At 42.3% G+C, this 24,506-nt stretch overlaps 1 protein-coding gene across 2 annotated transcripts; it reads right to left on the reverse strand.

The window, feature by feature from the left end:
- Positions 1-71: 71 nt before the first annotated feature.
- LOC106613815 (endophilin-A2) lies at positions 72-23,354 on the reverse strand. Of its 2 annotated transcripts, XM_014216451.2 has the most exons (10): positions 23,063-23,354; positions 13,004-13,072; positions 12,204-12,276; positions 11,862-12,005; positions 11,591-11,724; positions 11,298-11,456; positions 5,020-5,123; positions 4,348-4,487; positions 3,988-4,032; positions 72-2,751 (listed from the first exon to the last, which is right to left on the reverse strand). In XM_014216451.2, the coding sequence occupies exons 1-10, from the start codon at positions 23,105-23,107 to the stop codon at positions 2,558-2,560; spliced, it is 1,107 nt and encodes a 368-aa protein (XP_014071926.1). In that variant the 5' UTR covers positions 23,108-23,354; the 3' UTR covers positions 72-2,557. The 2 variants fall into 2 exon arrangements, with proteins under 2 accessions (XP_014071926.1, XP_014071927.1); XM_014216452.2 differs by lacking the exon at positions 3,988-4,032.
- Between the last annotated feature and the right edge of the window lie 1,152 nt (positions 23,355-24,506).

The following is a 24,506-nucleotide window of genomic DNA, read 5'->3' on the forward strand; positions in this document are numbered from 1 at the left end:
AAGGTAAAAATAATCATTAGTGTAAAATCCACCCTCTTTACATGCATTAACATTTTGGCATCCAGGCAGTATAAGTTGAGCATTTTATTACCAAAACATTCCATACACTGAGTGCAGAATGCTTTTTTTCTCAATTTATTTATACAAAGATGGTAGAAGGGGGAAACAAGACAAAGTACAAATGTTGATAATACATTAAAGATATTGCAGTTAAATTTGACATACCATACTAAAATGACATACCAAAAGTAAAAAGAAAGCTTCAACTAAAATACATACATTTACAATGTATTGGATAGACCTACATGCAAAGATTAATAAGTATTAAGGTTTCGTATATAAAAAATAATACTATTGAGTGCAAGAACGACCTTTAGTTTTTAAAGAGAATTCTGGTACACCAACTGATTAGACAGAAATAACCCTTTTTAAAAAGTGTAGTGTGACACAAAGACATGCACATCGCAAAGTGCCAAGGCTGGAAATGGCAACAGAACCCTTGGTACAGAAATGTATGACCATTGTAAGTAGCTTGGTTATTTTGGTTGGTAGTATTATTCCTTCCTTTCCCAACGGCACTGAAGCACCCCCCAACTATGGATTCTCTGTTTGTTCTGGACTTGTGTTGGTGTGTGATCCAGTCAGCACCAAGTTGCTCTTAACCAGTCCATCACTCCACTCTCCCATTGAAATGAACTATGAGCAGGCCTGTAAACGTATGGAAGAGATCTAACACCAGAGTGAGGTGTTGTGACAGAGCAGAGTGGTGGATGGAGGGAGCAGCCTGGAGCAGAGAAGAGTAGCTTAAACTCATGACCATTGAAAGTAGCCTGGACCTCAACACTGAGGGGAGATGAATATGTGAATGAGAGTGCACAGCAGCAAGTGTGACTCAATCACATCGTCTCCACAACTATCAATCATGGAGGGTCTCAGCGCTGATGGTATGCATCTTGGTAGTAGGGGCTTTTCCTAACAGAACAATCATCACAAATAAAATAAGACTTCTGCTATATATTATTCCTTTTCCCTTTTTGTCCTGTTCTGCATCACTAACCTGTCTTTCCCTCATTCAGTATTTACTGTATTAGATGCCCTATGCAGTCCTGTCCAGCAGCACACATACCAACTCCAGACTAGAACCCAATCCATCCTAAGAGACCCAGCGAGGAGTATGATAACCAGCGGAGTAGTAAATAATACTAAATACAGGAAGAAAGTGACTGACATGAATGAATGGGATTTACTGATCCAAAAGATGTTCAGTCACACACACAACGCCGCCAGCAGCGTTGTCGTTTATGGAGGCATTGGGATGGACAGACAGGTACTATGACAGCTAAAACCCAACACCATAGCATGGTTAACACACCATGTACTCTATTCTATGTAGCATATTTCCTCTATTGAACAGATGATTAGACAGCGAGGAAAAGTAAAACACAGGCTTTGTATGTTGCTAACGTCACTAAATGTGCAATAGCCCATCCCTGGGGAAAGCGGTTTCTTAAATGTTAGTGTTTGACTTTGGGTCTAGTGTTCTCCTCAGGGGCTTCAGTCTCTGGCTGTCTGGGTTTGAACACCCTCTCAGTAGAGGCCTATAACTAAACTAAACTAAACTTACAGTCTCTCATACGTACAGCAACAATCTCATTGGAGGACCAAGGTGCAATTTAACAGTTTAGCTGTACATTAAAAAACAATAAACAAGGCTGAAAACAAATCAAATACACACCATTGCAAAACTAAACAATGTCTGAGGCCCTTCAAGCTCTCTTGTGGCTCAGGCATACAGGATGTACATACCGTTGTAAATCTAATGACTGTAAATGGATCATAGCTACAAGGCATTGCTGTAGTTGTTTACTGAGGGGAGTGGTTGTCTAAGCCTGGCCGGCAGGGGGCTCCAAGAGACGTCGTCCAGTCAAAATCCATCATTTGGAAAGGCTGTGCAGTTGCAGTGTTTCTGACATACTTGCCTTGGAAATAAGGCAAGTATTCACCAGAGTCCATACTGAAATGTGGGACCTACAGAAACTTTGGATGTGACAAATTACTTTTAAAATGTCTGTAGTTATGAAAATAAGGCTTCAGAACCAGCTAAACTGCTGATGTAAATGTATTCTGCTGCTTACCTGTATGTCATTTAACATTAAATAATTGATTTTGACCATTTCAATTCTAAATTCATTTCATTTGAAACTTCCCTTTCTATTGGGATATCTGTGGTTGACAGAAAACATTACTTTAAAACATTAACAGTCTGGTTTAGTTCGGTTCTTCATGTCTGTGTCCGTCTGTCCGTATTTATTTTTGCTTGGGGGCAGCGGGGGTCATATTCAAATCTCTCTTTCTCAGAACTGGAATGCGAGAAACCACCATCTTCCAATTTTCTTCCTTCAAACGGCAAGATGACAAAGTGACAAAGAGTACAAGTATGTCTGTGATGATGGCGATGATGGTAAAGATGAGGACAAAGACTCTATAATCTGTTAACTGGCTCCTCATTCCCTCCCTCTCTCGTTCCCTCTCTCTCTCTCATGTAGTACAGCACTCCTTAATGTGGCAGGGGGACGACGATTTCCACGTAGTTGAGAGGGAAGAATCCTGATTGGCCGTGCAGCATGCCCTCGTACCAGTTCTCGTCGATCTGATTGGTCAGGGTGATGATGTCGCCCTCCTTGAAGCCCAGCTCGCCCTCGTTCTCCGGGTCAAAGTCAAACAGGGCCTTACAGGACGGCTGTTCTGAGACTGAATGACAGAAAGAGGAGAAAGAGAGGAGGAGAGAGGGGTGGAAAACAGGGGGAGGAGAGAAGGTTGAAAGAGTGTGCATCCCTGGCAGACCAGTCCCATGTCCACTCTCTGTCCCTCCCTCCCTCCCTCCTTCGGGTGGCTGACAGAGCTGAAACAGTGTCAGACTGACTGTGGTTTTAGGTTCACACGGAACCCTGTTTGTTAGCTTGTGATTCACACTGCAGTTTGAGTATTTGTGTGTGTGGCTGGGCTATTATCACACTGCAGGCTCAGACAGTGTTAGTGAGAGACAAGACGCTGAGTGATGGAGAGATGACCTGGCCCCCTCCATACAGTCCTGTGTTGTTCTTAGCTGGGGCCTGCAAGGGTTGGGGGACTACAGTGGCTAGGACTGGAGGGGTACAGGAAGTCTGTCTATGACTCATAGGGTGGAACACACATGTCGGTCAGTCTCACAACACACACACGCAAAAGTAGTTGACCACACACCGATGGGTGACCCAATCCCAATGTTTTGCATCATCTCTGTGAGATACTGCACTGCTCCCCCTCTCCATCCCTCCCTCTCTCTCTCAGAGCTCAGGCAGTCATGGCTCTATCCACACACCAGGCTTTTTGTCTCAAAACAATTTCCTCTTTGTGTCAGTTTACACCACAGGGCATGGTTCAGTGGATATGAGGAGGGATCCATCACGGTCTCTGCCTGGGAGATTCACTTTCATTGTTGAACACAACACATCCCCTCCCCATAAATCTAGGAGATTTCCAGAGATACACTAACCCAAAGATGTATCAAATCTCTATCATTATTCAACCCATTTATTTACCAGCAGGACGGTGAATGTAGTTAGTATCATCTAGAATAAGCTTTACAGTTACACCAGCTATCTGTATGTGACAATGATCCAGCTGAGAATATGGAGTGGGTTTAGTCCAATGGTACTGCAGTCACTGCAGGTCATTAAACCGTGTCAATCAAAAAGCTCTAGGCTTCATATCTAAAAACAATTCTGGTAAACATTTAAACCAGAGAAACAACCAAACACAATGAAGAACGGAATTAAATTATCCGTTTCTCAAATATCATGTGTACAAGATGATGGATCAGTTCAATCACAGAACTACAAGTCAAGAGCTTTTTGATTTGACACTTGCCTCACTGATAGTATTGCATCAACCATTTCATACAGGTAGCTTGGCTGCCATCTCTCTGACAAACACTCTCAGACTCACATCTGGTTTTCTGAAATGACAATCTGGCGTGGAGGAAGTGTAACTCTGATGACGTCATAGGAAGAGAAAAACAAGGTCAAAAGGAAACGAGGGCAACCAGCTGACAGCACCCCCTTCCTGTTCATTATCTCCACACACACACACACACACACACACACACACACACACACACACACACACACACACACACACACACACACACACACACACACACACACACACACACACACACACACTACACTGCAGTCTCAGTGTGAGTGAACCTCAAAACTGGCTGCAGTAGTAGAATAAGATTGAAAGAAATGGCCTTTTCTTTGATGAGCTGATGTACACTGTAGGTAGCATGTCCAACTGTGTTACCTGAGTTGCGGGAGGATGGTGTGGCAACGGAGGTCGTGTAGCCACCATTGGTTGATTGGTTGTCACATTCTCCAAAGTCAAAGATGGGTTTGGGCTTGGGCGTATACTCGCGGCGTGGTCGGTTCTGGGCCTCGTTCATCCTGAAGAGAAAGAGAGTTAGATCAACCCAGCAGGTCCAGAGACCAAAGTTAATTTCTGTTAGTTGACTCAATGTTAAAAATAGTACATTTTAGCAGTTGCGCTTATCCAGAGGGACTTACAGGAGCCATTAGGGTTAAGTGCCTTACTCAAGGGCACAGACAGATTTTTCACCTAGTCGGCTCAGGGATTCTAACCAGCGACCTTTTCAATTACTGTCGCAACGCTCTTAACTGCTAGGCAAGTAGGCTTACTGTCTGGAAAATATCAAGAACTCAAAATGTACACAAGGTCAACCAGTGTGTACTGTATGCTCTGTGATTGAGGGCCTTGAATGTGTTGTTTCAGATTCACAGGAGAACACATTGACACAGATATGGAAAGGACACACATGATTGTTATGACTAGACAGGGAGAAGGGGTTGGTGAGTAGGCCTACTGTATCTGTATAATGACACTTTGGACACATAACTTGTAGTGATTGAGCAGGGAAGAATGGTTAGGGATAGAGATGGAGGCTGCTGCATTGTGTACCTGTCCCTCAGTTTGTCCGAGAGCTCGTCCAGGATCTGTGTGGCCTGTCTGTGGTACTGCAGCTGGGACTCCACCAGAGACGACAGCTGGCTCACCTGTTCTATCTGCACAGAGACACACACAGAGAGCAGGCTATGGTTACTGACTGTACACACTCACACACAAACAGAGATACAAGCATGCACTCAGTCACGTACACAGAGACACACGCACAAGGACCCAGCCCATGGTCACACTTGATACACACATGAGTAATAACAATGGCATTCCCCTGGATACCCAGTATCACACTGTGGTTAATGTGTAATCTGTCTAATGGTAAGTGAGAGCAGTACTGTAAATTACATAAACTAGGGGAAAAACACATTTTAGTGATGAAATTTTACTTAAGTTATAAAATACATTTTACCAAGACAAATATGATTATTCATCTTCTGAATCGTTCAGTGAGGTCTTTCTCTAATATATATCAAAAAGTCAAATGTCGTAACCTAATAAGAAATGATACAAAAATAATTTCCAGCTAGCTATTCTAGTCTAGCTTTTCCTGCATGGGACTCCAAGAGCTAAAGAGCGGTATTTAAGGAGAGAGGCCAGCGGAGCACAGGAGCGTGCGTATTGCGCAAGAGACAGAGGCTAAGTTAGAAGCTTATTATGCATAACCCATCATTAATTAGCACAATATAAAAGGCTAATACTGCATTGAATGTGTGACCTGAAAGAGGTAGGCTAGGACATCTATATGTAGGGCTATATACTGTATCACTCTAGAACAGGATTATCTATTTTGGATGCTATTTTAATGGAGTTAACTGCACGAGAGTCCTCGCGCTTGTATTGATTTAAAACAACGATATTCTGCAGCTGCAATGAAAAAATATATTTTCTTTACAATTAAAAAACAAGGTGACTCCCTAAAGCCAGATGGATGGGTAAATTAAACGCGCAGTCGATCTTTATATTACTGCAACATAGGCTAATCTGCAGCAAATGTAGGCCTACCAGTCACAAGAAAAAAAGTTACCATGATGAGATGATAGGTCTACATGCATTGTGAACTGCTGCTGCATACAGAGATGGGCTGTCTGTCCCCACCCTGAGCATTGATTCATCATGCAGAGGCTGTAGAGAAGCCAGATTTACAGTGCATTTGGAAAGTATTCAGACCCATTGACTTTTTCCACATTGTTACATTACAGCCTTATTCTAAAATTGATTAACTAAATAAAACCCCTCAGCAATCTACACACAATACCCCATAATTACAAAGTGAAAACAGGTTTTTAATAATTATTTGCTAATTTATAAAAAATAAAAAACAAGGACCCTTTGCTATGAGACTCAAAATTGAGCTCAGGTGCATCCTGTTTCCATTAACCACCCTTAAAATGTTTCTACAAATTGATTGGAGTCCACCTGTGGTAAATTCTATTGATTGGACATGATTTGGAAAGGCACACACCTGTCTGTATAAGGTCCCACAGTTGACAGTGCATGTCAGAGCAAAAACCAAGACATGAGGTTGAAGGAATTGTCTGTAGAGCTCCGAGACAGGATTGTGTCGAGGCACAGATCTGGTGAAGGGTACCAAAACATTTCTGCAGCATTGAAGGTCCCCAAGAACACACGGAAGGGGTACAGGAAGAAGATTGGAACCACCAAGACTCTTCCTAGAGCTGTCCGCCCAGGTAACTGAGCAATTGGGGGAGAAGGGTCTTGGTCAGGGAAGTGACCAAGAACCCGATGGTCACTCTGACAGAGCTCTAGAGTTCCTCTGTGGAGATGGGAGAACCTTCCAGAAGGACACCCATCTCTGCAGCACTCCAGCAAGCAGGCCTTTATGATAGAGTGGCCAGACGGAAGCCACTCCTTGGTAAAAGGCACGTGACAGCCCGCTTGGAGTTTGCCAAAAGGCACCTAAATACTCTCAGACCATGAGAAACAAGATTCTATGTTCTGATGAAACCAAGATTGAACTCTTTGGCCTGAATGCCAAGTGTCACGTCTGGAGGAAACCTGGCACCATCCCTACGGTGAAGCATGGTGGCGGCATCATCCTTAATGAAAACCGGCTCCAGAGCACTCAGGACCTCAGACAGGGGCGAAGGTTCACCTTCTAACAGAACAACGACCCTAAGCACACAGCCAAGACAATGCAGGAGTGGCTTCGGGACAAGTCTCTGAATGTCCTTGAGTGACCCAGCCAGAGCCCGGACTTGAACCCGATCGAACATCTCTGGAGAGACCTGAAAATAGCTGTGCGGCAATGCTCCCTATCCAACCTTGTAGAGCTTGAGAGGATCTGCAGAGAAGAATGGGAGAAACTACCCAAATACAGGTATGCCAAGCTTGTAGCGTCATACCCAAGAAGACTCGAGGCTGTAATCGCTGCCAAACAAAATACTGAGTAAAGGGTCTGTATTTTTTATAAAATTGCTCAAATTTCTAAAAACCTGTTTTTACTTTGTTATAATGGGGTATTTGTGTGTAGATTGATAAGGTAAAAAAACGATTTAATCAATTTTAGAATAAGGCTGTAACCTAACAAAATGTGGAAAAGGTAAAGCGGTCTGAATGCTTTCCGAAGGCACTGTAGACATCACCAATGCTTCCCACAGTTGTGTCAGGTTGGCTGGATGTCCTTTGGGTGGTGGACCATTCTTGATACTAGAGGTCGATACCGATTATTGGAGGACCAAAAAAAGCCGATACCAATTAATCGGCCATTTTTTAAAAACATGTATTTGTAATAATGACAATTACAACAATACTGAATGAACACTTATTTTAACTTAATATAATACATCAATAAAATCAATTTAGCCTCAAATAAATAATGAAACATGTTCAATTTGGTTTAAATAATGCAAAAACAAAGTGTTGGAGAAGAAAGTAAAAGTGCAATATGTGCCATGTAAGAAAGCTAACGTTTAAGTTCCTTGCTCAGAACATGAGAACATATGAAAGCTGGTGGTTCCTTTTAACATGAGTCTTCAATATTCCCGGGTAAGAAGTTTTAGGTTGTAGTTATTATAGGAATTATAGGACTCTCTCTCTCTATACGATTGTATTTCATATACCTTTGACTAGTATTGCCAGTGTAACAGTATAGCTTCCGTCCCTCTCCTCGCTCCTACCTGGGCTCGAACCAGGAACACATCGACAACAGCCACCCTCGAAGCAGCGTTACCCATGCAGAGCAAGGGGAACAACCACTCCAAGTCTCAGAGCGAGTGACGTTTGAAACGCTATTAGTGTGCACCCCGCTAACTAGCTAGCCATTTCACATCGGTTACACCAGCCTAATCTTAGGAGTTGATAGGCTTGAAGTCATAAACAGCGCAATGCTTGAAGCACAGCGAAGAGCTGCTGGCAAAACGCACAAAAGTGCTGTTTGAATGAATGCTTACGAGCCTGCTGCTGCCTACCACTGCTCAGTCAGACTGCTCTATCAAATCATAGACTTAATTATAACATAATAAACACACAGAAATACGAGCCTTAGGTCATTAATATGGTCGAATCCGGAAACTATCATTTCGAAAACAAAACGTTTTTCCTTTCCTAAAATTCTGGCAAATTAGTTTGCAATGAGCCAGGCGGCCCAAACTGTGGCATATACCCTGACTCTGTGTGCAATGAACGCAAGAGGAGTGACACAATTTCCACATTCCGATTAATCGGTCGACCTCTACTTGATACACACGAGAAACTGTCGAGCATGATAAACCCAGCAGTGTTGCAGTTCTTGACACAAACCATACCCCGCTCAAAAGATTTAAATCTTTTGTCTTGCCCATTCACCTTCTAAATGGCACACATACACAATTGTTGTCTCAATTGTATCGAGGCTTAAAAATCCTTCTTTAACCTGTCTCCTCCCCTTAATCTACACTGATTGAAGTGGATTTAACAATATCAATAAGGGAACATAGCTTTCACCTGGGTTCACCTGGTCAGTCTATGTCATGGAAAGAGCAGGTGTTCTTAATGTTTTGTATATTCAGATTACTTTAGTCTAAGACTGCCACCATTGAAGTCATTTGTGGTGATGAGGGGCGTTGTACAAAACAAAATCATCAGCGATTGTGTTCTGGCCCAACACATCGGTTTCGGACCAATCACGGCCTCGAATGTGTTCGCATTCGGTGAAGGGTCGGGACTCAGATCATGACTCACTGCGGAGAAGCAACTAACATCCGTGGGCATGGCGTAGCGTTTGGCAGGAGCAAGGAGTCTGGGTAGCCAAGTAAGAGGTTAGGACCATTGGGTTTCTTAGAGGATTATCTATTAACATTACTTTACTCATTGGTCAAAAGATGCGTTTTTGATTGGACACCCTATATAAACCCACAACAGAAGGGCGGGTAGGGATAACCAGTTAACATAGGCCATAAAGCTGATTAACGCTGTACATGCAGTGGGGGAAAAAAGTATTTGATCCCCTGCTGATTTTGTACGTTTGCCCACTTACAAAGAAATGATCAGTCTATAATTTTAATGGTAGGTTTATTTGAACAGTGAGAGACAGAATAACAACAACAAAAATCCAGAAAAACGCATGTCAAAAATGTTATAAAATGATTTGCATTTTAATGAGGGAAATAAGTATTTGACCCCTCTGCAAAACATGACTTAGTACTTGGTGGCAAAACCCTTGTTGGCAATCACAGAGGTCAGACGTTTCTTGTTGTTGGCCACCAGGTTTGCACACATCTCAGGAGGGATTTTGTCCCACTCCTCTTTGCAGATCTTCTCCAAGTCATTAAGGTTTCGAGGCTGACGTTTGACAACTCTCCCTCCACAGATTTTCTATGGGATTAAGGTCTGGAGACTGGCTAGGCCACTCCAGGACCTTAATGTGCTTCTTCTTGAGCCACTCCTTTGTTGCCTTGGCCGTGTGTTTTGGGTCATTGTCATGCTGGAATACCCATCCACGACCCATTTTCAATGCCCTGGATGAGGGAAGGTTCTCACCCAAGATTTGACGGTACATGGCCCCGTCCATCGTCCCTTTGATGCGGTGAAGTTGTCCTGTCCCCTTAGCAGAAAAACACCCCAAAGCATAATGTTTCCACCTCCATGTTTGACGGTGGAGATGGTGTTCTTGGGGTCAAAGGCAGCATTCCTCCTCCTCCAAACACGGCAAGTTGAGTTGATGCCAAAGAGCTTCATTTTGGTCTCATCTGACCACAACACTTTCACCCAGTTGTCCTCTGAATCATTCAGATATTCATTGGCAAACTTCAGACGGGCATGTATATGTGCTTTCTTGAGCAGGGGGACCTTGCGGGCGCTGCAGGATTTCAGTCCTTCACGGCGTAGTGTGTTACCAATTGTTTTCTTGGTGACTATGGTCCCAGCTGCCTTGAGATCATTGACAAGATCCTCCAGTGTAGTTCTGGGCTGATTCCTCACTGTTCTCATGATCATTGCAACCCCACGAGGTGAGATCTTGCATGGAGCCCCAGGCCGAGGGATATTGACAGTTCTTTTGTGTTTCTTCCATTTGCGAATAATCACACCAAATGTTGTCAACTTCTCACCAAGCTGCTTGGCGATGATCTTGTAGCCCATTACAGCCTTGTATAGGTCTACAATCTTGTCCCTGACATCCTTGGAAAGCTCTTTGGTCTTGGCCATGGTGGAGAGTTTGGAATCTGATTGATTGATTGCTTCTGTGGACAGGTGTCTTTTTAACAGGTAACAAGCTGCGGTTAGGAGCACTCCCTTTAAGAGTGTGCTCCTAATCTCAAGCTCCTAACCTGTATAAAAGACACCTGGGAGCCAGAAATCTTTCTGATTGAGAGGGGGTCAAATACTTATTTCCCTCATTAAAATGCAAATCAATTTATAACATTTTTGACATGTGTTTTTCTGGATATGTTTGTTGTTATTGTCTCTCACTGTTCAAATAAGCCTACCATTAAAATTATAGACTGATCCTTTCTTTATCAGTGGGCAAACGTACAAAATCAGCAGGGGATCAAATACTTTTCCCCCCACTGTAGATGATATTTCATGTTGACCTAAGTTGGTTCATGCTGCAGGTGACACTCTTGTTATGGTGGAGAAGTGTGGATTTAAACAGTAAATCTAATTGAACAAATGACCTTTAGATGGCACCGCTTGCCCCCAACGGAACTGGTCTCTATTACTGAGCAATCAGACCGATAATGAAATCATAAACATCAGATTGATGCTAGGCTAGGTATTCCCATTGACATTGTGAATGTTATCAGGGGACAGGCCCGCACCCACAGACAGGTACTACTTACGTCAGTCTCCAGTATGTTGTACATGCTGATCTCGGCCACCTCTTTAGACTCGTGGAACTTCTCCAGGGCCTGTCTCAACTCCTCATCTGGTATTTTCCCTTGGCGCTTCTTCTTATAGTCGTAGTCCAGACGCCTTCCCTCCAGCTTCTTCAGATGGTGCTGGGGGACGGGAGGAGGAGAAGAGATGGGTAGATGAGGAGAGGGATGTAACTCACATTCAGTTAAAACTAGAGAGATGACAAAGAAGTTGAGTTTTAGCAGCAGATAGATAAGCGTGTAACGTGATACAGTACCTGTATCTCTCGGAGGTCCTTATCACACAGGTTTTGTAATGGATCAATGAAGTTCTGTTTGACGTCGATGTCTAAAGAGTCCTTCACCTCCGCCAGCCTCTTCATGGTCTCCCCCGCGTCTACTAGAGCCCCACCTGACACAGAGAAAAAGCAGACGCTGAGTCACAAGTGATTCAATTCACCACTCCACAAAACAGATACCATCTATGCACTGGCAGGCATACACTCACAGACAGACAGACAGGAAGGCAGGCAGACAGACACAACGTACCGAAGTTGGTTTCCTCCCCTAGGTCCCGGCCGTACTTGACCATACACTCTCCCAGCAGGCCCTCAGCTTGGGGATAGCCTGGGTTCTTCACCTGGCCTCTGATCTTAGACACAGTGTTCAACATAGACAGCTTTGCCCGCGACGCTGAGAGGGATGGAGAAAGGGAGACAGTGAGAGGGAGGGATGGAGAGGTGGCAGTTATAGGACTTGTGTTCAAGCTACCGTATATATCTGTGATATAGTACAAAAGGCATTTTCCAACACCAATTACACAATTTCTATACATTTTAATTGAATGTCTAATTAAGACACTAAGAATCCCTTTCTGGTCCATTGCTTTACCTGGGTTAGGCTGCAGGTACTCTGAGGTTTTAGATATGACTTCCACCACAGCCTTGCTGGTCACATCTACTTTCTATAAAACACAGGGGAGGGGACGTCACTAACAACCACAAGGAAATATGAAACACAATGTCTTTCCTTTAATTTCTTCCAAATCCTTTATTTGCGATGAGACTAGTTTCCAAATAGGCAATGAAAAGGTTAATGAAATATTGTCACTTCGCTAATTGTACTGTTAAATGAAACTGACTTTGTGAAACAACCAAAGTTCATTCAGTGCAGGTGTGTACAATAGACCACTTAAATGACGTCTTTTTCTGTTGATTGCTGGAGTCCTCCATGACAGTTGGCTGGAGCAGCAAAGGCAGGTGCGTTGCCACTCTATGTATCTATTCACAGGGCTCCACATCGAATACTATACTGACATACTGTACACAGTGTGCAAACAGACTGCTCACTAACAGCTGACTCTTCACTTCAGTCCACAGCTACGCATGATGCAACAATCCCTTCTAGTGCATGGTTGTCTAGACTATGGCCATATGCAAGTAAGGTGAATGAGACTGTATTATTAATATCATCACTACTGCATTATGTAACACTGTAGGGCATATCTATTTATGCACTGTGTTGTTGGGCTACGTGTGTCTGGTTGTGTTAACTTATTAGCCTTTGTCCTGATGCCATTCTGTTAACCTGCAAATATATTTACCTAATGGATAGGCCTAATATATAGAATTCTAACTTACTACTCTACTTCAGGTAACGGTACTTCATGTACAGTCAAAGAGGCATTATACCCTTTCCAAATCTTTGAAGTCTTCATCCAGTTTCGTTCCCTCTGCACCGCCAACCTTCTCACTGACCATCTGCACAGAGAGAGTGGGAGAGAAAAGCGTCATTATTACGCAATACATATGCCGTTCTTGAGAGCGATTCAGAAAGATCCCTCAACAGACATGATCCTTTTCTTACTCTGTCAGAAAATACAGCTGGCCAGTTCCGCCATTCACACAGTAATGTTCTAATCGTGAAGGTAACAGTTGAATCTTAACTGACATCAGTCTGTACTGACTGACACCATCAAACAACCCTCTAGGAAACAAAAGATGTAGAGTTCGTCTTTATTCTCACACTAATACACCCCTGTGCAGAAATAAATACAGGCTTGTCTGGATATGACCATTGTAGATCACGGGAGCCAACAGTACAGAATTTGAGGTGGAATTCTGTCGATACAGTAAAAGGACCAGATGCTGGAATCCTGTACAATATATTTGATCCTCTATAATGACCATGTACTGTAGGGTAGTGAATCAACTCATAACTGTAAACATCGGATATAGGACATTTCTCACATTCACTTCAACATGTTGGAACTTGTTGTGTAAGACACCAATACGTGCAGGCCACCCAGCATTAAATGTAGCCTACAGGTTTACCTTCTCCCGCTATCTACCCCCCTGTGGAATAAGACTGCTTTACATGTCTGCACTTTAAAGGGATACTTTGGGCTTTTGGCAATGTGGCCCTTTATCTACTTCCCCAGTTAGATGAACTAGTGGATACCATTTTTACGTCTCTTGGCCCAGTATGAAGGAAGTTAGAGGTAGTCGCGAGCCAATGCTAACTAGCGTTAGCACAATGACTGGAAGTCTATGTATATCTGCTAGCATGCTAATGCTAGTTAGCAACTGCACTAGCGCTAGTTAGCAACGTCCTGCAAACTGCATGCAGAAATAAAAATGGTATACACGAGTTCATCTGACTCTGGGGAAGTAGATAAAGGGCCTCAAAAAAAAATAGCCCTCTCTCTACCGCACTTCTCTCCCTCAGTTTTGCTTCCCAGTTCCTCCCTCATAAAATGTCTCTCAACTTCACTACTTGGCTATATATAGGGGGACTACAACACAGTAGTAATGTCAACATTCCAACTCAATTTCAGCTTTGACCTGCTGCAAGTACAATATGATGACCATGACACCATATCACAGTGATGCAATAACATTTTCACTCTCTCGATATGATTTCATATGAATCTAGCTGCCAGTGCTTTGATACCTGTGTTGCAATAGTTTTTCCATGGCAAAAATTAAAACACAAAGCAGACCAAACTCTTTGGTCCTTTAAAAACCTGCTGTATGTAAAATATTGTGTGCTATAGCTTGGAATATAAATAAATGTGACTCTGAATGATGTTTGTTTCCAACATTATGGCTGTTTTTCTAAAGATGTTAAATCCGCTTCATGTTTTGTTTCCTTGCCATGCCACTAACGAGTTTCGCAATACTGATATCGTCCCAACCCTACAAAACATACGGGGAAACTGTATATCTTGATTCTACCCCTTTCTGGATTTTGTACATTTTTTATAATGACAATACCTAAATGTTTTTGAAGTGACGTACACCGCTATGCTAATTGAAAGCATATGCACTCTTTTATAAGGAAACTTTAGGATACACATTCAACATGTTTTTATACCACGTACTGTATTCTGATATCCCAGTTTAAAAACTTTCCTATCATATCCCAAGAGCTTGAATACTTTTTCGTTCCCCATAGGCTACCGGTAATTCCTTGGCATTCGAGTAGCCTACATTTCTCTCCCTTCTGCCATGTCAGTCCTAAATATGTTAGGGAGGTCTAGCTAACGCAGTTATGACCAGGAGAAAAACAACTGCCTTGTGGGGACAAAGGGACAGTTCTGCAGCATACACTGCCAGTGGCAAGGCACAACATCTACCCACTACTCCTGTGCACAACCAGCCATGTGTCCCACTGCCTGAGGGTCTTCACTCTAACAAGAGGAGTATAGGCTATTTGCATTTCTACCTCTCAGCCCTGGGAGAGGGATAATCATTGAAAGCCTTTCCTTGTGTAAATGTCACATTGTAGACTAAGCTATAGGCTGTAGGCTATAGGACCTTGGTGAGTGCAGCAGGTCGCCTACCTTTAGATTACAGTAATAAACTGTGGTATGTATGAGGTAAACATGATACCCTCTGGCTACATAGGACTGTTCTAACTTCAGGTTGAGAGCTTCAAGTTCCTTGGTGTCCACATCACCAACAAACTATCATGGTCCAAACACAGAAAGACAGTCGTGAAGAGGGCACGACAAAGCCTATTCCCCATCAGGAGACTGAAAATATTTGGCATGGGTCGTCAGATCCTCAAACGGTTCTACGGCTGCACCATTCAGAGCATCCTGACTGGTTGCATCACCGCCTGGTATGGCAACTGCTCGGCCTCCGACCGCAAGGCACTACAGAGGGTAGTGCGTACGGCCCAGTACATCACTGGGGCCAAGCTTCCTGCCATCCAGGACCTCTATACCAGGCGGTGTCAGAGGAAGGCCCTAAAAATTGTCAAAGACTCCAGCCACCCTAGTCATAGACTGTTCTCTCTGCTACCGCGTGGCAAGCGGTACCGGAGTGCCAAGTCTGGGTCTAAAAGGCTTCTACCCCCAAGCCATAAGGCTGAACAGCTAATCAAAGGGCTACCCAGACCCCTCTTTTACGCTGCTGCTAATCTCTGTTTATTATTTATGCATAGTCACTAACTATCTACATATTACCTCGACTAACCGGTGCCCCCGCACATTGACTCTGTAGCGGTACCCCCTCTATATCCTCGCTTTTGTTATTTTACTGATGCTGTTTAATGATTTTTTACTTAACACTTTTTTCTTAACTTCTTAAAGCATTGTTGGTTAAGGGCTTGTAAGTAAACATTTCACTGTAAGGTTGTATTCCTGTTGTATTTGGCACATGTGACAAATAACATTTGATTTGATTAACATTCACTATAGTCACAGAAAGTGGGGTTGGTGAGAGCAAACTTATTGACCTGATGTAGCATTTGGTTTTTATATAGGCGTAACTCAAAATGAGTAACGCCTATATACTTCAGGGGGAGGACATAATTGGTACATTCTGTGCCCATTAATACAAACCACATTGGGGTGAAAAAAAGCTTTGTATAGTTCAGAATATATACTGATCAAAAATATAAACGCAACATGTAATGTGTTTGTCCCATGTTTCATGAGCTGAAATAAAAGATCCCAGAAATTTTCCATACGCACAAGTTTGTTTACATCCCTGTTAGTGAGCATTTCTCCTTTGCCAAGATAATCCATCCACCTGACAGGTGTGGCATATTAAGAAGCTGATTTAACAGCATGATCATTACACAGGTGCACCTTGTGCTGGGGGCAATAAAAGGACACTAAAATGTGTAGTTGTCATCACACAACACAATGCCACAGATGTCTCAAGTTGAGGGAGCGTGCAATTGGCATGCTGACTGCAGGAATGTCCACCAGAGCTGTTGCCAGATAATTGAATGTTCATTTCTCTACCAAAAGCCGCCTCCAATGTCGTTTTAGAGAATTTGGTAGTACTTCCAACCGGCCTCACAACTGCAGACCACGTGTAACAACGCCAGCCCAGGACCTCCACATCCAGCTCCTTTACCTGCAGGGTCGTCTGATGCCAGCCACCCGGACAACTGATGAAACTCTGGGTTTGCACAACCGACTTCCTGCACAAACTGTAAGAATCTGTCTGAGGGAAGCTCATCTGTGTGCTCGTCCTCCTCACCAGGGTCTCGACCTGACTGCAGTTCGGCGTCGTAACCAACTTCAGTTGGTAAAAGCTCACCTTCGATGGCCACTGGCACGCTGGAGAAGTGTGCTCTTCAAGGATGAATCCCGTGTAAACTGTACCGGGCAGATGACAGACATGTGGGCGAGCGGTTTGCTGATTTTATTATTTATTATTATTATTAAACCTTTATTTAACCAGGAAGGGCTCATTGAGATTTAAAATCTCTTTTTCAAGAGCGTCCTGGCCAAGATAGGCAGCACCAAGTCATTACAAAAATTACAGACAAACAACATGAAAAACTACAAATAATCTTGTAAAAACCATAGAATTCACAAGAGTATAACAAAATCAAAAACAGCAAATTAAAAACATTGACAGGTCAGGGAATCAGTCTCAAGATCATTCATCAGTGATTTAAAAATACCAATCCGGACAAGTTTTGACAAGTATTTTGTAAGGCGTTCCAAGACAATGGCGCAGAGTACATAAAATCCCTTTTACCAAATTCAGTTCGGACATTTGGAACAGTTAGCAGGATAAAGTACAGCGAACGAAGAGAGTACCCACCACATATCTGAACAATAAAAATGCCCAAAAACGGTAGTAAACCCAAAATGGCTTTGTAAATAAAAGTATACCAGTGACTGAGCCTACGAGTGACTAGAGAAGGCCAGCCAACCCTGGTATACAAAGTGCAGTGGTGCGTAAGGGTTTTGCAGTTTAAAATAAATCTCAAAGTGCCATGGTAAAGGGTGTCAATTGATCTCAAACACTGAGCAGAAGCATTCATATATAAAATATCCCCATAGTCTAGTAAAGGCATAAATGTAGCTGATACTAGCCTCCTTCTGGCTTCAAAAGAAAAACAAATCAAATCAAATCTATTTATATAGTCCTTCTTACATCAGCTGATATCTCAAAGTGCTGTACAGAAACCCAGCCTAAAACCCCAAACAGCAAGCAATGCAGGTGTAGAAGCACGGTGGCTAGGTAAAAAACTCCCTAGAAAGGCCAGAACCTAGGAAGAAACCTAGTGAGGAACCAGGCTATGAGGGGTGGCCAATCCTCTTCTGGCTGTACCGGGTGGAGATTATAACAGAACATGGCCAAGATGTTCAAATGTTCATAAATGACCAGCATGGTCAAATAATAATAATCACAGTAGTTGTCGAGGGTGCAACAAGTCAGCACCTCAAGAGTAAATGTCAGTTGGCTTTTCATAGCCGATCATTGAGAGTATCTCTACCGCTCCTGCTGTCTCTAGAGAGTTGAAAACAGCAGGTCTGGGACAGGTAGCACGTCCGGTGAACAGGTCAGGGTTCTATAACAGGCCTTATTCCTAAAATAAAACTTCAAATTCAGCTTCATTTTTTTGGTAAGTTGTTGAATATGCAATTTAAAATTGAGGCCGTCATCAATTAAAATTCCAAGATATTTATATGAGGTTACAGTCTCAATCTCAATGCCCTGACAGGTAATAATAGGTGAAAAGTTCAGAGGTCTATTTCTTGCTTTAGAAAACACCATTAGTTTAGTTTTGTCAGTATTGAGGATAAGCTTCAATTGACACAAGGTATGTTGAACAGTATAAAAAACATTTCGCAAGTTCTGGAAAACTTTTGTAAGAAACGAGGCACAACAGTAAATAACAGTATCATCAGCATAAAAATGAAGTTGCGAATTTTGGAAATTTTTGTCTAAACTATTTATATAAATAGTGAATAAGAGAGGACCAAGTACAGAGCCTTGGGGCGCACCATTACTGACAGACAATTTAACAGACATGAGCCCATCAAACTGAGTGCACTGAGTTCTATTAGACAGATAGTTAGCAAACCATGCAACTGCATGCTCCGAAAGACCTACACTCGACAATCTCTGCCCCAGCATAGCATGATCAACTGTATCAAAAGCCTTAGAGAGATCAATAAAAAGTGAGACACAGTGCTGTTTTTTGTCTGTAATTGTGCTATGCTTCTTCCTGAAGCCCGATTGATACATTGATAAAATAGAGTTAGTAAATAAAAACTCTTTTAGCTGTTCACTCACAAGGGTTTCAAGTATTTTCACCAGGGGTGACAGCTTTGAGATTGGCCTATAATTATTTAAAAGAGTTGGATCTCCCCCTTTTAAAAGTGGCAGGACAAATGCTGATTTCCAGATCTTTGGAATTTCAATCCATTCCAGGGTTAGATTGAACAGATATGTAAGTGGTTCAGCTATGAAATCAGCTGCCAGATTAAAAAGCAGGGATCCAAAAGATCAGGACCTGCAGTCTTTCTCTGATCTAAGGATTTCAGGGCTTTATGTACCACCTGCACTGAGAATGGCAAAAAGCTAAAAGTTTGACCAGCTCTCACTGTTTGATCCACACGGGGTTGTACAGAGACAGAGGACACTGAATAAAACAGCCTACCAGATGATAAAGTGCTCATTGAAACAATTCAGCATTTCAGCATATACAGCTGAAATGCATATACAGCAACAAAGTCCTTCAATACACATGCCGGTAATTCATTAACATTACTGTTACCAGACATAGACTTAATAGCCTTCCAAAACTTTCTAGGCTCATTCAGGTTATCAGTGGTAACAGACATAAAATGATGTCAACGTTGTGAACAGTGCGCAGTGGGGTTATGGCATGGGCAGGCATAAGCTACGGACAACAAACAACTGCATTTTATTGATGGCCATTTTAATGCAGAGATACCGTGATGAGATCCTGGGCCCATTGTCGTGCCATTCACCTGCTGCCATCACATCATGTTTCAGCATGATAATGCATGGCTCCATGTTGCAAGGATCTGTACACCAAAAAATGAAAAAGCGTGTTCCAGTTTCTGATCCACATCCATACCTTTTTTAAGATATCTGTGACCAACAGATACATATCTGTATTCCCAGTCATGTGAAATCCATAGATTACGACCTAATGAATTTATTTACATTGACTGATTTAATTACATCAACTGTAACTCAGTAAAATCTTGCATGTTGCGTTTTAAATTTTCTTCAGTGTATGTACTTCATAGCACCAGTTGTTGCTACAGACGTGTACACTGCTTTTACACTGAGTGTCAGATCTGACGAGTAGAAATGGACACCCAGCAAATAGAGTGCTGACTTCCTGTGCATGCCGCGCTACCGATTCCCCACATAATGTGTAAGCCAGAGAATGGATCATCTAAACCTACACAGTATCGGGGTAGAAAGTCCACTGACTGAGGGATGGGGAAAGTGACTCATATAGAGGAATCGGAGTGGGGACGAAGAGCAGCCACAATGACAGTGCAAGAGCTAATAGAATCAGTGTCTAAGCCAATGGTGTTAGCCCATAAAAATGGGTTTGCTTTACATCAACAGGTGGGGAAATGGTGTGTTCAGCTCTTGCTAGCCACAAAACTGCTACTGTGGCAAAACATGGATGGTGGCTGTGCTTTCATAGGCCTAAAATATGTTGAGGGGAATAATGAGTGGCGCAGCGGTCTAAGGTACTGCGTCTCAGTGCTAGAGGCGTCACTACAGACACCCTGGTTCGAATCCAGGCTGTATCACAACCGGCTGTGATTGGGAGTCCCATAGGGTGGCGCACAATTGGCCCAGCGTCATCCGGGTTTGGCCGGTGTAGGCCGTCATTGTAAATATGATTTTTTTTCATAACTGACTTGCCTAGTTAAATAAAGGTAATTGAAAAAAAATGTATAATAATAATAATACATTTGAATAAAAACAACTTAAAAAAGATTCACAAAAAAACATTTTGAAAAAGTAACCCTACAGCTGAATGTTTTATATATTTAGTATATATATAAAAAATACATAACCTCCACAGATTGTCTTGAAAGTAACGCGTAAATCTTCTGCTGAAAAAGATACAGCTTTATTTAATAGAATCTTCACTAAGAGAAATGTAGTCACATTTTAGTTATGCAGTGAGGCAGACACACAAGGCCACATACGTGCCGGCTACTGCTAGCTAGATAACGAGGGAGGAGAGCACAACACTGACGCCTGAAAATAGCATCTCTTTTACACAGAGAATGGTGTGATTGTAATTTATTGAGAGAGAGAGAGACAGCTGTGAGTCAGCTGTAGTGAGTCAGCTGCCTCCTTAACAATGGGCCAACCGCTGCCAGGCTTTCTCCTTTTACACAACACTATAGAAAAATATCTCATAACTGTCTGACACCTGAATGGATCACACACTGATCATGCAGTAGCCTCACACTGGCCCTACTGACCCTGAAGGGAAAAGGCAGCGAAGGACTTTGTAACACTGCTGGCAAAATAGACATGATACACCTATACATTTGTATAATGAAGTACGTATTTTGCTAATAGGCCTATGTGAGATTATTCAGAAAAATACTATCCATGAGTTCATCTGACTCTGGGAGAGTAGATAAAGGGCCTCTGCCAAAATCCTAAAGTACCCCTTTAACCTTTTGAGCTGCATATGATCCTTCAGTTAACCACTCCCTTGTGAGTGAATATGATAGGATCAGCCATCTGCAGACTCCACTCTGACCCACCATTTCCTCTAACATTCCCACCAACTTCCCTGTACATATTGCAAAGTATGCTGCTGGTGCAGGACAATGAAAGGCATTTCATTCAGATTTTAAGTCAGATTAAGTATTATCTATGATACTTGGTGCATGTGTGTAAACAAGTTGAACGTGTTTTGGAAATGTGTCAAAAAGTATGGGGGGGCAGTAAGTTAAAAAAAACATGGGCATGTGGGGTGCTGCATATATTATCTAAAGCCAACTTCCTGCATTCCATAAGAGCAGAAAAAGTGCTGTAGAAAAAACAATAATAATCCTTAATTAGGCCTATTTCCAATCACATGCCATCATTGGTAGTAACGTTCCTGCATGCTCTGAATAAGCATGCTATTTTGTGCCTTGCAGGGGAGCGTCATTTATTGTTGGCATCAGGCATTATCGACTCCTATGGAGTTTGGCAAGAAACTGCAACTGCATTGCAGTCCAATCCAATCGGAGAAAGCACCGCCTCGTTCATCTCTCTTCGCCCCCTGTAAAACATGCACACGCACACACAAACACTGCAGTTCTGCCTCTCCATTTTCTCTTGCACTTTATTTCGGTCTTTCTCTCGCCTACGGGGATCTACACTTGCTCCTAACAGGAAGTCGGGGTAGAAAGCAAATTGAAGAGTGACAAAAGTCTATTTTAATAATCAACAACCAGAACTGAGATCAGACAGGGAGGGCTCCAACCAAATTGAGGATTTTTTTTAAATGAAATTAGCTACAGAAGAGTAACAATGTGTAAAAATGTATTATTTGATCAATACTTTCATAAAGAGATTTCCTATACCATACAAGGCAGTTACTACCAACACCAATCTACATAAAATCAATATCCCCTGGGCATACATGACCTAGTGCCTTCAAACAACTCTGGACATCGAAGACAGTTACTGCAATTTTTCCATTGTTCCCCTCTAACCAGGGACTAATTTAGACCTGGGACACCAGACTGTGTGTGCAATGAATTATTTTTGGTAGTACAGAAAACCAGCATGCTCCGGACCTCGCAGGGCAAGAGTTGAATACCCCTTGCATTGTAGGACAAATGTGTTACTTTAAGGTGTGCATCCACCCCCAGCATGCCTGTTGAGTGACAGCTGACAGTCTTGACACATGCACTGTGTAGCTAACGGTAGACTAGGTAGCCCAGCTGTGCACTAGGATTGGATACCTGAAAAAGGTGTTTCTTGATGAGATTCTAAGCACACAAAAAGTAGCTAGTTAACTGGCTAAACGTTAACATAACGGTGAAGTTTACCAAAGCATTATTTTGAAAGGCTAACGTTAGCCAATGAAATCATAATGACATAGGTAGCTTACTATTTTATTAAGAATGTCTGTCTAGCAAGTGTGTAAGGTAAGTAGCTACTTACCATCTATCAAGAGAACTAGTTAGCCCGCTAAGAGACCCATACAAGTAAATGCAAGCTACCGTTAGCTAGCTAATTTAGCGAACTATTACTTTTTCTTGAACCCGTTGATTGCTAACGTTATAGCTATAATATTAGCTAATACTTATTTAAACCAATGTGTTAGTTATAGACAGACATGCAAACAAATACTATTACAGAACTTCAGAAGTGTATAAAAAGTAACTCGATAAGTTAGCTAGCTGGCCACATGCTACCTAGCTATGTTTACTAGCAACAGTAACAGTTATTCGGAGGGGAGGAAAGTTGTTCGCTAACCTGGCTGGCTTTATAAAACTGCTTCTTGAAGCCCGCTACTGACATCTTAGAGCCGGACTGTTTCACTTTTGCAGTAAATTAAAGTTGAGAATAACTAGCTATTACGCAAAATTGTTAACTAGTAACGTTACGCCGTGGTCATAAAATTGCGCTACCGTCGTTCAGTCAGGACACGCCAAATATCTGGTTGCTGACCACGTCTACGAGGATTTCATGCGGTTCACAAACGTGAACCGCGGTTGTACAAGCACGCAGATCTCTATAAGTGCAGATAGGTCTTGAAAGCGTCTAGTAATACGTAGCTATGAGCATATCCACACAGTGTACACTTTTGCAAAATTGCACCAAGCGGTTAATCCCTGCACTGCACATTCCACAGTTTGCAGATGGTCTCTCCATAAACAAGTACGCAGCGCCCACTATCGCACAGAAGAGGAACAGGCCAATCAATACAATAGGTTCTATGTTCATTTTCCACCCCCACAGGGTGGCAGAAGTGTTCTTCAATAGTTTTCTAGACGTGCGTTTTAGTCTCAAACACTTTTAGGCTCGTTTTGAGATACATTTTGAGCAGTGGAGGCTGGTGGGAGGAGCTATAGGAGGACATACTAATTGTAATGGCTGGAATGGAATAAATTGGAATGGAGTCAAACATGTGGTTTCCAAATGTTTGATGTGTTTGATACCGTTCCATATATTCCATTCCACCCTTTACAATTAGCCTGTCCTTCTATAACTCCTCCCACCAGCCGCCATTGATTTTGAGATACCCCTACCCGAGGTATAATGAAACAGAACCATATTTTTCTATATCTCTGAGGTCTCCCATATATTAAATGGATGGTTGTGTAAAAATATTTTACTGCAAAAGTGGTTAAATTGATAGATATTGTGGGGTGGACCAAATAAGCTCATGTAACCCAATATTGCTGTTAGCTGTTCAATAGACAACTTCCCAAGTCAAATTTGCTCTCATTCAGTGCTGTATGGTCAAGCCTGACAAAAACACATACAGTATCACATGTTTTTTGATGTTGTGGCTATTGTAATCTGCTATAAAACACCCACTAAACTAAACATTTGCAGAATAATGCCTGGCTGGAGGGGGGTGCACCACATAAACACATGTAACCCAATATTGCAATCTCTGATATTGCTCATATGTGGAATACAACTATTCAGCTGTCTACCCTACATACACAAACAAACAGCATTAGAATATCTTCATGCATCTTGGAAATATAGACCTGTAAACACACAGATAGAATAGGCAGAAATATCAACTATTAATATTTATGATGAACTTCCCTTTTTGGTAGCTGTTCAATAGACACACTTCCAAGTAAAATATTCTCTCATTCAATGATGTATGATCCTGCCTGACAAAAATGCATACTGTTACATGTTTTTTTATGTTGTGGCTATTGTAATTGTCTCTAAGGAA

The sequence above is a fragment of the Salmo salar genome, chromosome ssa10 (genome assembly GCF_905237065.1).
Source record: "Salmo salar chromosome ssa10, Ssal_v3.1, whole genome shotgun sequence".
Classification (NCBI taxonomy): Eukaryota; Metazoa; Chordata; class Actinopteri; order Salmoniformes; family Salmonidae; genus Salmo; species Salmo salar.